Source organism: Macrotis lagotis, chromosome 1, assembly GCF_037893015.1.
Source record: "Macrotis lagotis isolate mMagLag1 chromosome 1, bilby.v1.9.chrom.fasta, whole genome shotgun sequence".
Taxonomy (NCBI): domain Eukaryota; kingdom Metazoa; phylum Chordata; class Mammalia; order Peramelemorphia; family Peramelidae; genus Macrotis; species Macrotis lagotis.
This window is the reverse complement of record NC_133658.1, coordinates 295431888-295449591: the sequence shown is the minus strand read 5'-3', so window position 1 is coordinate 295449591 and position 17704 is coordinate 295431888. Positions and strand designations below refer to the sequence as shown.

Here is a 17704-nt window from a genome sequence, read left to right as displayed (position 1 = left end):
TCATTTTTATGAGTGAGGAAAATGAGGATCAGTGAATCAGTAGCTCAATAAACATTTAAGTGCTTACTGGGAATACAAAGAGAAAACTATAATTCCTGCCCTCAAGGACCTCCTAGTCTAATAGGGGAGATAACATGCTATCAACTATGTACAAACAAGGTATAGACAGGATCAAATAGAGAAAATTCATAAAGGAAAAGCACTAGAATTAAGAGGGATCAGGAAAAGCTTCCTGCAGAAGATGGGATTTTAGCTGACCCTGAAGGAAGCAGGAGATGGAAATGAAGAAACATTCCAGGCTTGGGGATACCCATAGAAAATACCCAGAGCCAAGGGTATATATATGGAGGGTTTTGTTAAAAAGCAAATAAACAAGGGGCAGCTAGGCGGCACAGTAGATAGAGCACTGGCCCTGGAGTCAGGACAACCTGAGTTCAAATCTGACCTCAGATACTTAATTACAGCTAGGTGTGGCCTTGGGCAAGTCACTTAACCCCAATGCCTTGTAAAAAAAAACAACAACAAACAACAAACAACAAGGAATAGTCTTCTGGAAGCCAGGATGAACAGTAAATCTCCATAACTCTCCCCCATACACCTTCAAATGACTATAAGATAGCACCCCAAAACAAATTCTGGAACAGCAGAACTAGCAAAAGGATGGGGGAGGGGTGAAACAATCTGTTAGCCCAAGAAATTTAGAAGTCCACCAAGAAAGGTCACTCAGTTAAAGAGGAGCGAGTACTAACCAGAACAGAAGTGACCCAGCAAATAGCATTGAGACCCACCTCAGCAAACCAAAGAGCAATCCTAAACTCCAGTAGGGTGGAGCAGGCAAATGCCAACAGCAGTTCCCCCTACTTGCCTCAGGCAGGGGACACAACAGAAAACCACCAGATGCTTCAGCATAATCCTGGGCAAACAAACACCCCCAGCAGCCAGACTTCCACCCTGGGCAAACAAACCAATACCAGCCCTAAAAGAACCCAAGCAAATAAGCAGCTTCCAGTGCTGGACCCCCTCCATGCTTCAGCCAGGCAAAGAGATAGTCAGACTTTCAGACTTCCATGAGCATCAGTGTAGCTCCAGGGAAATGCAGGAACATCCCACCAACAGGCCAGACACCCACTTAAGGACACCAGCTCAGTGTCAGGGGAGCTACCAGACCCCCCAGCTTCCATCAGCACCAGTGACCTCACACTTGGTGCTCTCAACTCAGTAGCAGGCATAAGGGTTCCCTGTGGGCCTCAGGGCAACATCAGTACAGCACCAGGTAAAAAGGTGTGGCCTACATCCCCTGGCAAGATGTCTGAGAAGGTGTCCTTTCCATCCCAGGAGCAGAGTTCAAATTTAAAAGAAAGGAGAAAGAACCAAAAAGATAAGCATAACAACAAAAATCTGACCATAGAAAGTTATTATAGTGACAGAAAAGATAAAGACAAACTCAAAAAAGAACAACGGTATCATAACACTCTTGTGCAAATCTAAAAAAAAAACTCATGGAAGAACTCATAAAGGAGTTTAAAAATCATACAAGAAGTGTATGAAAAAGAGAGAAAAGAAATGAGAGTGCTGCAAGAGAATTACGAGAAAAAAGTAGAATTGGTCGAATGGAAAAAGATATACAAAAATCCACTGAAGAAAACAACTCTCTAAAAGTATTATTGGCCAAATGGAAATAGAGGTACAAAAACTAAGGAAAACAATTCGTTAAAAGTTAGAACTGGGTAAGTAGAAGCTAAAGACCACGAGAAAAACTGACCTGAAAAAGATGTCAGAATCATTGGACTGCCTGAAAAACCATAATCAAAAGGAAGACCTGGACAGCATCTTTTAAGAAATTATCAAGGAAAACTGCCCTAATATACTGGAAGGAGAAAGCCAAAATAGGCACTGAGAGGATTCACCAATTACCTCAGGAAAGAGATCACAAAATAAAAACTGCAGAAAATGTTATAGCCATATTTCAGAAATGAATGTAATGGAATACTATTGTGCAATAAGAAATGATTAACAAGCAGATTTCAGTAAAACCCGGAAAGACTTATACGAACTGATACAGAGAGAAATGAGCAGAACCAGGAAAACAGTGCATAGTACAGGCAATAATATATGATGATCAACTATGAATTAAGCAACACAAAGATCCAAGACAAGTACAAATAACTCACTAAGGAAAATGCTATACATACCCAGATAAAGAATTCATGAACTCTGAATGCAGATCAAAGAATATTTTTTTTACTTATTTTATTCGTTTTTATTGGGCTTTCCCCCCTTTGGATCTGTTTCTTTTTTCACAACTATAACTAAAATGGAAATATGTTAGTACATATATAACCTGTATGAAATTGCCTACCATTTTAGGAAGAAGGAATAGAGGGAAGAAAGGAAGAAAAATCTGGAACTCAAAATCTTGTAAAAATGAATGCTAAAAATTGTCTTGCATATAATTGGAAAAAATGCTATCAAAAACAGCAAGGATATCAGTGTTACTATGTGACAGGGCAGGTGGGGAATGGGGCATAAGATATAAAGACTAAAAGATTGGGTGGGAGGAAAAGGGTGGGCCAGGTTATGAAGAGTTTTGAATGCTAAGCCAAACAAAGAATTTTAAATTGAATCCTGGAGCCACTTGCACAGTTTCTGGAACATAGTAAGAACTTAAATAAATTCTTGTTGTTTTGACTTGAGCTACCCAAAATAACTTGCCTATTTACAGGCTAAAAGTAAAGGGTCTTGAACTTAGGCCTTCTGTTTCAAAGTACAGCATTCTTCCCCAGACCTAGTTTGGACATGTTGTATCATTCTGCCTAGAACACAAACTTGCACGTAACAGGTATTCAAAAAATATAAATACCTCCCATCAACCACTGATCTCATAGGATTTTAGGTTTATAAGAGAAAAATCCATTCCAGTTCCCACATTTTAAAATAAGTTGCTCTGCATATAAGTGTAGCTACATTCAACCATAAGTAGGAAAAACAAAAGGAAAAAAAAAAAGGTGAATGCCATCACATAGACAAGGATGAAAACTAAGTTGGAAGGTTTGTGGGATAGAAGTTTCCAGAATTTGTGCTCCAGAGGAAGAGAGGTTTTCTTGTAATATCTTGTGATGAAAAAAAAATATTGGAAAGGGAGTCAGAAGACAAATTCTGGTTCCATTTCTGTCCCTTAGGCACTGTGTAATCTGGACAATCCATTCCCTCACTCTGTGACTCAGTTTCCCCATTTGTCTGGGCAATCCACTCCCTTACTCTGTGACTCAGTTTCCCCATAGCACTCTTTTCCATTTCTAATGTTTTAAGATTATGGGACTTTGAAACTTCCCAGAATTCATTTACAATAACAAGAGGAAACTTTTTGTCCTCAACAAGTCTTTCTAAACACCCACAGGCGCACACACAAAGATTCTTACATATACGACCCCAGGAAACTGGAACGCTTAATTACAAACAGAACAAAGTCAGTGAGATCCAAGTCACTGGGTTATTTTACAAGCATTCCTTCTATACCTACTCACTTCTCAGACTGCTGAGTGTTATGTTTGTCTCTGAAATCCCTGTGGTCAACTAAAGCAAACATTGCCAATAAGTAAGGCTAGTGGCCATGGACCCTCTTCCATATAATAGACAAACTGTGGCCCAGAAATGAAGTTGGTTTGGGTGCATAGGACTCAGAATGAGAAAGGAAAACACTTTTTGAAAAGATGACAAGCAACAGTCTTACATTTTTGTCCCCAACCAACATGTCCATGCCTTTTTTCTAAACTGGGCAGACCCCTTCAGTGAGCCATACTATTTGACTGGTCCCTTTTGTAGAGGAGGAAACTGAGACTCAAAGGGAAAAGACTTACCTAAAGTCACAAAAACAAGTATAGTGGCAGAGATAGGACCAAAACCCATCTTCTAATTCCCTCACAGAGTGTTCCATTCATTAAACTAATTTTCTCCCATTAAATGTAGCACATTATATCTGGCTACACAAGAAAGTGTAAATCACAGGAATTTCCTGGTAGGCTGTGAGGAACACCAAACCAGTGTCAGCTCTGGTCACTAAAAGAAGGAACATCACCAGCCTACTGAAACTCATTAGAGGAGAGGCTGTTTGCCAGCCTGTGTCCATCTTCAAATAGTTCCAAATGACAGGGAGACAATGACCAAAATCAAATGGGCCACCATCTTCCCCAGACATTGTCTGGCAATTATAGGTTAGAAATCACGAGGTAGACCACAGGGTAATCATTTTCCAGTAAGTGACAAGTACCCCTCTCCAGTCAAGGTTGCTTTGATTGTCCCACTGGTAGTCAGAGATCCAAGGCAGAAATGCAACAGTAAACTCATGGGATCTTGGAGGTAAGGCAGTCCATGGAAGGCCCCTAGAGGGTTCTCTAGTAGAATTAATGTTTATAATATGACTAGGTTTATACTTTGGTTTCTGGCCTGAATTAATCATTTACTTAAGACATTCAGGAAAAACCAGACATCACCTCATTGGTATTATATCCAAAGCTGCACCCCATCTCCCCTTCCAGCCTGAGGAGGTTATCTTTGCTGTGCTCAGCAGATGCACCGTCTCACGCTTCCATCAAAATGGGCCAAGGGATCTGACAAATTTGGCAACACTACCCACCCAGCTTTTGAGCAAATTCCAAAAGCACACCTGTTCATCCTGCACCCCAGAGTCGTCACTTGTGATATAGTATATGAGGCCTCAGCTATATGGAAAAGATCAGAATCCATTTTCATGGCACCATCAATGTGACAGCATGACTCCAGCTTCAAGATTCAAATTTTAAGGCCAGGCAGGATGGTATTTCCTCTTCCAAGCAGCGACTTTAAGTGAAAATCCATATGGTCCATATAATCCAAATGATTCTGACACTCTTCCACTTTTAGATATTAGTGCTATCATTTCCAAGTAATATAACCAGAGATCCACAAACCAGTCTATATATGGTTTCTTATTACCTCAGATCCAGGTATTTTAAGTCCTTTACAACCTGACTCCAACATGCCTTTTCAGCCTTATTATACACTCCTTCCTTTCATAGACTCTTTGGTCCAGCCAAACTGGTCTTCTTGCTGTTATTCACATATGACATTCCATCTCACATATCTAGATCTTTGCACAGGCTGTCCTCCAGGTCTAGAATGTATTTTTTCCTCATCTGTTTCTTAGAATCCCCAGTTTCCTCAAAAACTCAGATCAAACACCACCTTCTACATAGTCTTTCTTGATTCTCCAAGCTCCTAGTGCTCCCCTCCCACTATATTTTTGAAATAATAGACATACATGGTGTTTCTACCAATAGAATCAATCACTTGAGAATCACTTATTAAGCATCTACCATGTGTCAAGAATTAGTCTAGGTGCTTAAGAAGTAAATAAAAGAATGAAATGGTATCTACCATAGGGGCAAGGATTGCTTCAATTTTGTACTTTTACACCTAACTCTAACATATAAGGCACATATTATGTGCTTAATGCTTATTTGATTGATTGATAATTCTGTCCAATAAAAGAATAGTGCCTTGGACACAGAAGACAATAAATATTTATTTAATGTATATACCTCTTTAAACTTAACACACACACACACACACACACATATATATATATAGTATTCTATGCTCCTCAAAATCTATTATGAAGTAGGTGGGGGAAAATATCATTATTGCTGTCTTGCAAAATAGCAAATAGTCACTGAATTTCTATGTCACCTTTGCTTGGTCAAAATTTCTTCATCTGTAAGAAGAGGGGTTTGGATTTCTCTAGTCCCTTCCAAGTGTAACATTCTATGTTCTAATCTGAAATTATTTGGGAAAAGGGTTATTATGTTGCACATCTCCCTTGCCCCAAAAGGCAACATTCTATGTTCTAATCTGGAATTATCTGGGGAAAGGGTTACTAAACTCTTCTTATCCTTTGACCTAAAAGGAAACTTTCTATGTTCTAATCTGGAATTGTGAAAGCAAGATCTATCAAAATGTTCATATCCATTAATTAATTAATATTCATTAATATTTATTAATCCAAAATATTTATTGTGGGCATATGCCCCAAAGAAATTAAAAACAGAAAGGCTCCATATATGCCAAGATATATTTAGTAATACTTTTGATGTTAATGTGTAGAAAAAGGGTGGATAGCCATTGGCTCCCAAGGAATGGCTCAACAAATTGTGATAGTGGGTAGAGCACTGGCCCTGGAGTCAGGAGGACCTGAATTCAAATCCAGCCCCAGACACTAATAATTACCTAGCTGTGTGACCTTGGACAAGTCATTTAACTCCATTGCCTTACCCCCAAAAAATGTGATACATGAATGTAATGGGATGCCACTACACTTTAGGAAATTGAGACGAGAAATTAAGAGAAACACTGGAAGTCTTATATGAAATCTATAGAGTAAAGAAATCAAAACATGATAATAATAATACTAGTAATAATATTTTTATTATATCACTATGTGTCAGATACTGAGCTAAGCCCTTTATTAACTTATTTGATACTCAGGCTATCTCTAGAAGGTAGGTACTATTAGATTAATATAATGACTACAATGACAGCTAAACTAAGATTACATATCACCAGCAGCAGCAGCAGCAGCAGCATGGGCATTTATATAGAGTTTTAAGGTCAACAAAGTGTATTACAAAAATTTTCTTTTTTGATACTCACAACCCTGGGAGGTAGATACTATTACTATCCCCATTTTACTGATGAGGAAACTGAGGCAAATAGCTTAAGTGATTCAACCAGGGTTACATAGCTACTATATGTCTAAGTTCCAATTTGAACTCAGATCTTCCTAACTCAGGTCTTCCTGAACTCAGGACTAGCCCTAACAACTATATTGCCTAGCTTCTGATGCCCAATAGTGGTTTCAAAGAAAAGATGAGGAAAAATGCTTTGTTTCACATAATGGAAAGACTACTGGTTACTGATATATGTAGAGCACGTGTGAATTGGTTTTGCTTAAATGTTTGTTTAATGAAGGAGGGCTCCAATACTCCTTTGGGGTGAGAGGGGTGGGAAATATTCAGAAATGATCAAGGTATAAAAAAAAAGCCATCATTGAAATTTTTTTAAATTCTGTGTTCTAAAGTCCTTTCCAGATCTGAATTCTCTGATCTCCCCACCTACTCAATCTGAAATTATTTGGATTGTTTATTTACTCATCTGTGTACATATTGTTTGCTCCTAGAAGAATGTCAACTCCTTGAGGACAGGGTTCTTTTCATTTTTGTCTTTGTATTCCTGGTTCTTATCACAATGTCTGGCCATAATAAATGCTTGCTAAACTGAATTTAATTGAAGTCAGATAAGTTGAGAGCTTCCAAGCAGGTTAAGGCTGATGGACCCCTTGAGTTCAAGAGTTCTGAGTTGCAGTGGGCTGAGCTGATTGTCTTCACTAAGTTTGGCATAAATATGCTGGGTCCCCAAGAGCAGAGGTGGAGGAAGATCACCAGGTTACCTAAGGAGGGGCAATTCTGCCCATGTTAGAAACAACAGAAGTCAAAGACTTCACGTTGATCAGAATGGGATAAACCCATAAGTAGCCCCTGTACTTCCAGTCTAATTAAGAAAGGAAGAACTAATCTTTTAAAAAATAAAAATAAATTAATTGGGTGGAATAGGATGGACTCATATCATATGATGAACCTAGTCTAGAACCCAGTTCTTAAAATGCCTAATAGTATTTCATTATTACACTGTCGCATTCATGCAGTTAGCATCAGCTACAGGCTGGGTCTTGATAGTCATTTAAGTAGGAGACTGTCCAAGTATTCAAGTACCTCTGTCCAATTACTGGCAAGGAGAATGCCAGTTCACTTGCTAGGGGCTTCTAGGACAAAGGGGAGAGTCAACCAGCTAAGAGGTAGAGCTTCCTGAAGAGAAATAAGAGACACAACCCAGTGACTGCCAAGGAAATATGAGCCATGAACAATGATACAAAGTGATGAAAGGACATGGAGACCAACCATGAGAAAGGTCAGATGTCTGACACAGGAAAGTAGTGTCTGAATCAATGGATCTTTAAGACCACAGATATCACAAAGAACCAGCAGGTGAGAAACCAAAATGGCACCCTTGATGACTGTACCAACTAGGTCCTTGTCATATTAATATCTGACCTAGGACAGCAGTGCTGGGCATTGAGACCTGCACTGATGTCAGATGAGGAGTCTACTGACATCACAAGGAGGGTCTACAATATTATTTGGATTTCCATCTCTAGAACCCCAAAGAATCAGAATAACTGTGGCTTGGGTTGATTGATGCTCCTTAAACTCTCTATTCCAGTTGATTTTATAAGGTTTGTTCTTAAGAAGCCTCCTGGGACCTACAGCTATCTCCTGCACTCATGTCTTGGCAAGTTACCTTGAAAACCAACCTCTCCAGGGACTTAATAAGAGAGAGCTAGCTATATCTTCATCTAAAAGGACCTTCTAAGGATATTAACAAGGTCAGGGAAAAAAATCAAACCCATCTGAGGTCAACTTGAAGAGGTCTCTTTGAAAAGATCATAATCAAACTGGTAGAGGACAAAGGGTAGGGTCAATTCAGACAACCCCAAGAAAATGTCACCCTTCATGGAATCCACAGGTTAGCCAAAAAGAAGATACCACAACAGGTGACTGGTTGAAAGAAAAGAGAAGATTCATCTATTCTCACAAATAAAAAATGTTTGTGGTAGATGGAGAAAACCCAGAAAAGAAAAGAAACTGTCATGCAGTTGAAAGGCTCAATTGGGATAAAAACTACATGAGAATTTCCTGTTATATCCAGTTGATTCTTTTCCATTCACCCTGCCCAAACTGGTACAATCCTAATCCTAAATTTAAGCTTTTCTAGGCTCTCTCTCTGCCCACTTGGAAAGGGAGATACCCTCTCCCTGGTAGACCAAGCCCTGTGATATTTAGCCTGGATTGGGGCCAGCAGGGAATTCAAAATGCATGCTGTTTTGCCAAGTATTTTTCCAACCACAAACACCTTTTCTGAATTTAGAAAGACAAGTCATGCTGCCCCTAAATGGACAGATTTATCTTCTTGGTTTAGGGTCATGAGCTTCCTTTTACCTAAAGGAAAGCCTACTCATCAACAAGGCCATGGGGCACTCCTCCCCAGGTTAACATGGACCTTTGGGGCAAACTGAGAGCATTTTTCTCCATCATCTGCTGAGCTTCCAGTCCAGATGCAGGGCTGGACAGATCAAAACCACCACACTCTACTTTATAAGCTGCTAGTGTAGGAAAACTATGTAACTCACACTTCATCCATTAGGACGGGGCTGCAGCCCAGGAGGAAAGAGGCCCAAAATATTTCCCTGGGCCAAAAAAATCAGTGTTTCCCCACAGCCTGCAGACAACCTTAGTTTCTCGTCTGGGTCTATCCCCTCCAGATTTATATTAAGGGGTCTGGAACTGGCCTGATAGATGGTTCTATCCTCCCAAAGTAAGTCCCCATATTTCTCCATCTAAATTCACAGAGAACAAGGTGAGTGTGAGATTTGAGGCTCTCACTCCCCATCTCAAATGCAACCAACACCAAAGGAAGCCCAGAGTTGAACTGTATAACCAAAAGACTAAAGAAGGACCTGGATGGGATGGTAAAGGTCAATATCACCACTGACCATGATGGGAAAGTTAGATGGAAGTTGAGATCCTCATAAGAAATGGCTCTTTGTCTGATGCTGTCATTGGTTATGGTCATTATTATATCATTAAGAAAGTTTACGGCCTGGTCTGAAGTGTATTCAGAAATCATTAGATTCATCAACAAATATGTACTGAGTACCTACAGTATGGGAAGCATGCTGCTGGAGTCCCTAACATCATGACATCTATGATTTAGTTAGGAAGGCTGAGTCAATAGATAAGACAATAACCAGACAAGAGAAGAGAGGAAAGGGCATTCTAAGCAAGGAGACAGTAAAGAATCAGGCAGAAACTTTTACTGCTTTGAAGAGGAAACTGAGGTCCAAAAATGGGAAGCTGATTGGTTCAAGGCCAAGATGAAGAACAAGAACAAGAACCCAGGGTTCTTGAATACCAGTACAACTTTCTAAACCCTAATCCATGAGACTTCTTGTCTCAGGGTTCCCTTATCTAAAGCCATCTGATTGTGAAGAAATTTTAGATATTAGCAATTTGTTTCCCAATCCAAGCAATGAGTCCCTCTAATAACTGAAAGAAAAAAACAAAACACCTACCTTTCGGCCAGTTGGTCCCAGAGTCCCAGTCAGCCCAGGTAAGCCTATGTCTCCCTGAAAACACAAAATTGACTGATGTTATGACAGTCATTCTGCTCAGTTTTGCAACCTGTAAGCATAAAGAATAACCTTTAGGGCCATCACACTTCCCAGGTAGTCATTTATCTTTATTTTATAGGCTCTTTTATTCTTATAGGAAGGTCTCATCTATTGCATCAGATATATGACATTTTCTCATCTTACAGCAACTGCCCTGAGAAATGAATTGATTCCTACCTTCCTCAAAGCACACACTTTTAAGAGAGATTCTATGCAGGATTCCAATTATGGATCTCTCCCTAGACTAGGAATTTTAGATATCAGACTAAAATCTCTTTAACAGATACTAAATTCTATATCTTATAATGATATCCATTAGTGAGTAATTGTTTCCAATTCCCAGAGGGTCCCAGGGGTTGAAATTTTAAACAAAGACTCCACTAGTTCAACATCTTACCCCTGTTGGAAGGGTTTCTGGGTAGCATCCAGAGGGAAGCCAGACTAGTTAACCATAAAGTTCATTCCCCTGTATATGAGATGCTGAGTGATCTTGTTTCTGGCTATTTAGGAGTAGATTGGATGGTGGAGGCCCTGAGGCTGGAGGAGTGGATTTACAGGTTTCCTGTGCTTCTGGGTGATTACCGCCCTCCACCTCCCTTGGTTTATTGGGGACGCTGTAGGGATGGGATTAGGTCCTCTGGCACAAGTCATTTCTATTTTATGACTTCAACATACAGAATCCCAGGCCTCCCGGCTTTCCAGCATCACAGAGCTCTTTATTATGTGATTTAAGTGATTGTACTCATGGCTGCTTTTTCCTTCATAAAGGCAACCAACACACATCTCTAATAACTGATGAGAGTAAAGAGCCAAAACTTCTGGTGGGGCTCTCCACTGCAGCTAGAAGCACAACATTTCCAGGGGGTACCCAGAGGAAAAATAACCTCAGAAATGGGGGCATGAGACCCTTATGCTTCCCTGATTTCAGTATCAGGGAAGTAGGGTGCAAAGGAGAAAGGAAGTCATGCAAAAAGGTATTCACAAGGGATCACAACAGTGAAAGAGAAGCAGGGAGTGGGATCAAAGGAAATCACTGGAGGGGACCTTAGCTATTCCATCTTATCATCTAGTCCAACTCTGATTTTAAAACTGTAAAAATCCAAAGTGAAAGAGGTGAAGAATCATCTTGCCTCCAAAAACACAAAGCTTAGAAATAAGTGGTGAAGTCAAGATTCAAACCTGATCCTCCAACACTAAATTTAATGCTCTTTCTACTATATCATGTGGCCCAGACTCCATCATTTCTCTAAGAAAGAGGATGACAGGCAAAGCACTGCAACCTTAACAAAGATGCAGGCCTGTTGCTTAAATGATATTTTAAAAAAGCTCTTCCATTTGGTAACTATGTTCTCTGACAGTCTAATAAATGAGTAAGCAACCCAACCACCTGCATGTGTTTTGCTTTTCTATAACAGCCTGCCCCAAGAAGAATGTAGGCATAATGTCTACATAATCAATATTTTCCCTTGACATAAATCATCACTTACCCAAATTGAGTAGATGAATACATCTTTCCAAGGAAAATTAACATCTCGAAGCTGAAATCCAATCCAGTATATCCTAGTTTTTGACACTTGTAGGTACCTAAACTGGTACCCTTGGGGTATTGAGACTCCTCTTGAGGATTAATGGGATTTATATCTACAGTAAGCTGGTTAAAAAAAAAACTAAAGCCTTATTGACATCAGCTCATGGAACTGCTGCCTGCTGAGCTTACAAAAACCTACCTTTTCACCATCATAGGCCTTTCCAGGGGATAATCCAGGATCTCCTTTTTGTCCCTACAACAGAAAAAGCTCATGTTAGAAAATAAACCCTCCCTGAAAGCTTTGCCCTCAGATGTACCTTACTCTGAGAAAATAGTCTCCCTCTAAATGTCTGCCCTCCTATATCCCTCTTCCTTTTGAAAGGAGAACCTCAAGCTCTGGCTGACTTCTGACCTCCTCTCTGTTATGAGCTATCAACCTGACTCACCACTCACCCTCATACCCTGGTCCTCAAGAAACACCTTTTGGTCATCCTTTTGAATGCATCTCCAGCAGACACATCTATCTGACATGATTATTTTTTTAATTTGTTGGTACCCAGCAAGTTAGTACTCCTTCAAATATATGTTATATTGTATAAGAGATAGAATATGGCATTTAAAATGGGTGTGTGTATATATGTATGTATGTATATATTACTTTTCACATAATAATTCATGAGGTAATACAACTTTATTATACTCATTTTATGGATGAGAATGCAATAGTCAAGAAAGGTTAAATGACTATTCCAAAGTTATATAGTATGCTTCAGAGATAGGATACAAACCAAATCTCCTAGTTCTAGATCTGGCACTCTTTCTTCTCCAATACCCTTGTTCCCCAAAAGTGCCTTGAATTTATTTTGTGAGTATATAAATATATATTTTTATATATATATATATATATATATATATATATATATATATATATATATATACACACATATATATACCCAAATACATGGAAATATTTATGTGTATATATGCACATAACATAAATGCATTTCATATATATGTGTGTATATAACATATATACACAGAACATGAGGTGTTCAATCGTTTTTCAGTCATGTCTGACTCTTTTTAACCCCACTTGGGTTTTTTCTTGGCAAAAATAGAATGGTTTGCCATTTCCTTCTCCAGTTCATTTAACAGATGAGAAAACTGAGGCAAATAAGTGGCTTGCCCAGGATCACACATATAGTAAGGGTATGAGGCCAGATATGAACTGAAAGAAAATGAGTTTTCCTAACTCCAGACCTGGCCCTCTACCTTTGTTCTACCTATCTGCCCATTTTATCAAAATATATGCACATATTTGTATGCATGTACATACATATATGTGTGCACATGTAATACATGTACAGATATGTTGATAAATATCTTTATAGATACTGAGTGGATGTACATGTGTAGAATGTAAGCTCTGTTTTTGTCTTTGTATTATGAAAGCCTAGCTTGAGTCCTAGTACACATTAATGATTATTAATCAATTGTCTTTAAATTATGTCAGATACTGTATTGCTGATTGATAGCACAAGTGTCTGAGAATCAGAGAAACAGTAAGTTTCTGAGTCAGAAGGGAAGGCCTATTCCCTTCCATAGATTGATCCAACATACTCTGCGAATAATAAGTATAAAAATAAGATCAAACTGCTTTACTGTTTGGCTGAGCATTCCAACCACACATAAACACACAGGATGGCAGAATTAGATACTTTCTGAGAGAGACCAGGTAAGGGTCATTCCCTAATAACATCTCATTTGAAGTGATCCTAGAGACATAGCATTCATTATGTCTCTCAAAACCCACTCAGACCAAGATTTCCAGATTATAAAGATTTCTTTTTCTGATAACAAGCCTGATGTAATGCCCATCCCTACTCCTCTGGCATTACCCACTGTGCCTGAGTTGTACCCACTTCAATTTTTAGTATTCTTTATCCTCCTGGATAAAAATTCATGTTCAAACTCTTTGGAATTATGCAAAGAAAAGGATTATATCAAAACAAGCATCATAAGCAATGAGAATATATTAGAACTTTTTCCAATAAATAGTCTAAGATGTCCACTCTCCTTACTGTGATTTCTATAGTTCTGAAAAAGTTATTAATAACTGACAAGAGAAAGAAACTAAAGGCATAAAAATAGGTAAAGAAGAGATAAACCTATCCTCTTTGCTGATACTTGGAATGGGATACTTGGAAAATCATAGTGAATCAACAATAATACTGAGAATTAATGGCTTTAGCAAATTAGCAGGCTATAAAATAAGCTCTCAAAAATCAATGCTGTTCTATATAATAACAAAATCCAAGACACAATAATAGAAGGGGAAATTCCATTACAAGTAATTACAAAATGCACAAAGTATTTGGGAATCAATTTGCCAAAGCAACAAAAGATTTGCAAAGATTCAAAGTGCTCCTTAAAGAAATAAAAAACAAACTTAGGAAGAATTATTTCTATTCCTGGAGAAATATTCAGTGTACATGGTCACACTAATATAAAAATAATGATTATATCACCAAAGTTAATGTATACTTTTGATGTTATAACAAATATCAAAAAGATATATTATAGCACTTTATAAAAATAATAAATTTACTTTAAAAAATGAAAGATTTAAAAATAAAGGGAAAATAGGAAAAGGTAGGAACAAAGTGGGAATAGAACATCCAGACCTTAAACTATAATATACAGCAGTAGTCATAAAAATCATTTGGTATTGGTTTAAAAATAGATCAATGGAACAGACTAGAGAAGGGAGAATGAGAAATAATGGAACTCAATAACCCAGTGTTTAATAATTCAGAAAGTATAACTTAATTAGGAAAGAACTTCCTATTTGATGAAAATATCATTTACCTTTCTATGAGTAGGATCAATTAGTCAAACATTTATTAAGTGTTTTCTTTGTGCCAGGCTAAGACCTGGGGATATAAAAAGATGCAAAGGCTGCCCCAGACCTTAAAAAGCTTACAATCTAATAGAGAAGACATCATGCAAATAAATATACACAAATGTACACCATATAATGGATAAATAGGAAAAAATGAACAGGGGAAGGCAGTAGTCAGAGATGAGGAGAGACAGCATTTCAGGTATGGGGGAACAGTCAAAGAAAATGACTGGAACTGAGAAAAGGAGTGTCTTTTTTATGGAACAGCCAGGAGACCAGTGTTACCATATTGAAGAATATGTATTAGGGAGTAAGGTGTAAGAAGAGCAGAAAAGTAGGAAAAGTTTAGGTTATGGAGGACTTTGAATGCCAAACAGAACATTTTGTATTTGCTCCCGGAGGCAAAGAAAAGCCAATGAAATTTATTGAGAGTTAGGGTTGGGTGCTTGGGGTGTGTATGACTCAATCAAATCTATGCTTTAGGAAAATCACTTTGTGGCTGTTCATCCTTTGTTTTTGAAGAAGCCCAATGATATCACAGATTACAGCTAGACTGGAGCATAAATTGAAGTTAAGTGAAACAGAATTGTGCAAAGTCGCCGGCCTCTCTCTCTTCCTGAGTCATAGAAGTCCAGTAGTAGGATACAAGTCAAGACAACTGGCAGTGGATCAGAATGCAGTGGGTGACCTTGTTATCTTCAATGCCTGAACAAACTCTAATCATTTCACACCTGCTTCAGTCACCTTCATAATCATTAGAACAAATTGTTCTCATCCATCCATTCTGTTGGAAAATGTCTTCACATGTTTGGGGTCGATATCTCCTTAATTCACTGACATGTTTGAGATCTATCACAATTATCCTCACCTGATCTATTCCATCTGCCAAGACCATTTTTACATTGTGTGGCTATTGCGCATGCTACAAATTCTTAGAATCATAGATGCGAGTTGGGTGAGGGTGGACACCAAAAGTAGATGAGCAGCCCTGAAAAGGAATCAACAAGTCTTCACACCAGAGGTCCCAGTCCTCCTTAAATATCTCATAAATCCCAGAAAAACCACTTAAGTGACTAAATAAAGGATGGATTAGAATGGGGAGAGACTGGAAGCAGGTTACTGCAATAATCAGGGTGTGAGTTTAATAGGAGCTGCACAGAGTAGTCAAAGTGTCAGAGGAGAGAAGGAAGCAGAGATAAGTTACAAAGATGAAATCAGCAGGCCTTGGCAAATGAGTTCTTTTGGGGATATGTTGAATTTAAGATGCCTACCAGACATCCAGTTCAAGATGTCTGAAAAGCAGTTGGTGATATAAGATATAGGTCAGCAGAAGTTGGAGCAAGCAAGATAGGTAGATTTGAAAGTCATTAGTATAGAAATGGTAATTAAATCCAAAAGAGCTGATGAGATCATCAAGTGGTGTAGAATAAAGGCAAAAGAGAAAAAGGTCCAGACATTTGAGGTTAAAAGGGCATGATCTGGATGAGGATCCAGCGAAGGAAACTAAAAAGGAATAGTCAATCAGGTAGGAGGAGAACCAGGAATGTGGTATCCTGGAAACCTAAAGAGAAGAGATAATCAATTAGGAGAGTATGATCAACAGGGTCAAAGGCTCAGAGAGGTCAAAGAGAATAACCAGGCCATTGAATCTGACAACTAAAGACCATTGGTAACTTTGGAGAGACAGAGACAGAAAGACAGAAAGGAAGGGAGAGAAAAAGAAAAAGGGAAAGAAGGAGAGAGAGACAGAGGGAGCAATTTCAATGGAATTATAAGGTAAAATGCCAGATTCTAAGGAGTAAAGAAGAGAACAAGAAGAGAGAAGTGGAGATAATCTATTGTAAATGGTCTATTCAAGTAGTTAAGTCACAAAGGGAAAAAGAAATAAAATGAAAGTTAATGGGCATGAAAGGAACAAGTAAGGGTTTTTTGAAGATGAGCATACTTGTAGGCAGTAGGGAATGAATGAGTAGAGAGGTATTGAAAATAAGTGGGAGGGACTTCTGGCCAAGATGGCAGAGAAAAGACAGGCACAGTTCTAAAGTCTCCTGATCTTTCCCCTTCTATCATATGAAACAAACCTCTTAACAGAAATCCAACCCACAAAAGCCAGAAAGAAAAGTCAGGAGAAAACATCTACCTCAGGATTTGTCTTCGGTAGCTTTGGGTGAGTTCGGGAGGGGGAGTCTGGGCGCAGAGGGTGGATCAGCCCCATATCAGCCAAATTAGCAACTGAATTGGAGCCGAGGAGTCTGAGGGCCCAAGAGATGGACCTGCTGGATCAGTGGTGGGGCCAGACTGAGGGGCTTGAGTCAACTGGAGCAGAGGCATGCTGACCCTCTGGAGCTTGCCCACAGGGCTGGGGGAGAGTTCCGGTGCAGGAGATCTGTGGACACCATCCCTGGACTCCTCAGGTCTAAAGAACTCTGAGTCCATGCCTCCATTGCAGCTGAGGCTCCTTCCCAGAACAAAAAATTGCAGGCTACTTCTGCCTCATGCACAGGTGTGTGAGCAGAAGAACCAGCCCAGCTGACAATAGGAAGAAGGATGACTTCACCCCAGGGTAAAGCCCACCATTGATTGAAGGCAAAAGAATTCAATAGCTCCAATCCCTCCCTTCAAGCTAAGGGAGAAGGCCTCAATCAAGGTCACAGACACGCCAGAGAAAGCAACCAACACCTCTTACTGGCCAGCCAGAGAAATTGCACTTAGTGAGTAAAGCCTCTAGCAATCCCAACACCAAACCCCTGCCAACCAGCCTCTCCCCAACTCAAGGTCTTAGCAAAATGAAGAAGGGTCAGCAGAAATGTGGATCCATAGAAAAATTCTTGGAAGGAAAAGACCCTAACTCAGAGAGACCTAGGACCTTTGAGGAGAATATGATCTCGTCTTCAGCACAGAAAGACTTCCTTGAAGAAATAAGGAAGGAGTTTAAAAATCAATTGGAAAATTTGGC

General features: G+C 39.1%; 1 protein-coding gene across 1 annotated transcript in view; it reads right to left on the bottom strand.

The window, feature by feature from the left end:
• The window catches only part of COL27A1 (collagen type XXVII alpha 1 chain), a 249264-nt gene that overhangs the window by 183647 nt on the left and 47913 nt on the right, over positions 1-17704 (bottom strand). The window contains exons 6-7 of the mRNA XM_074211169.1: positions 12046-12099; positions 10220-10273 (exon numbers count right to left, since the gene is read on the bottom strand). Of these exons, the coding sequence (XP_074067270.1) occupies positions 10220-10273; positions 12046-12099 (108 nt within the window). The remainder of the gene's footprint in view (positions 1-10219; positions 10274-12045; positions 12100-17704) is intronic.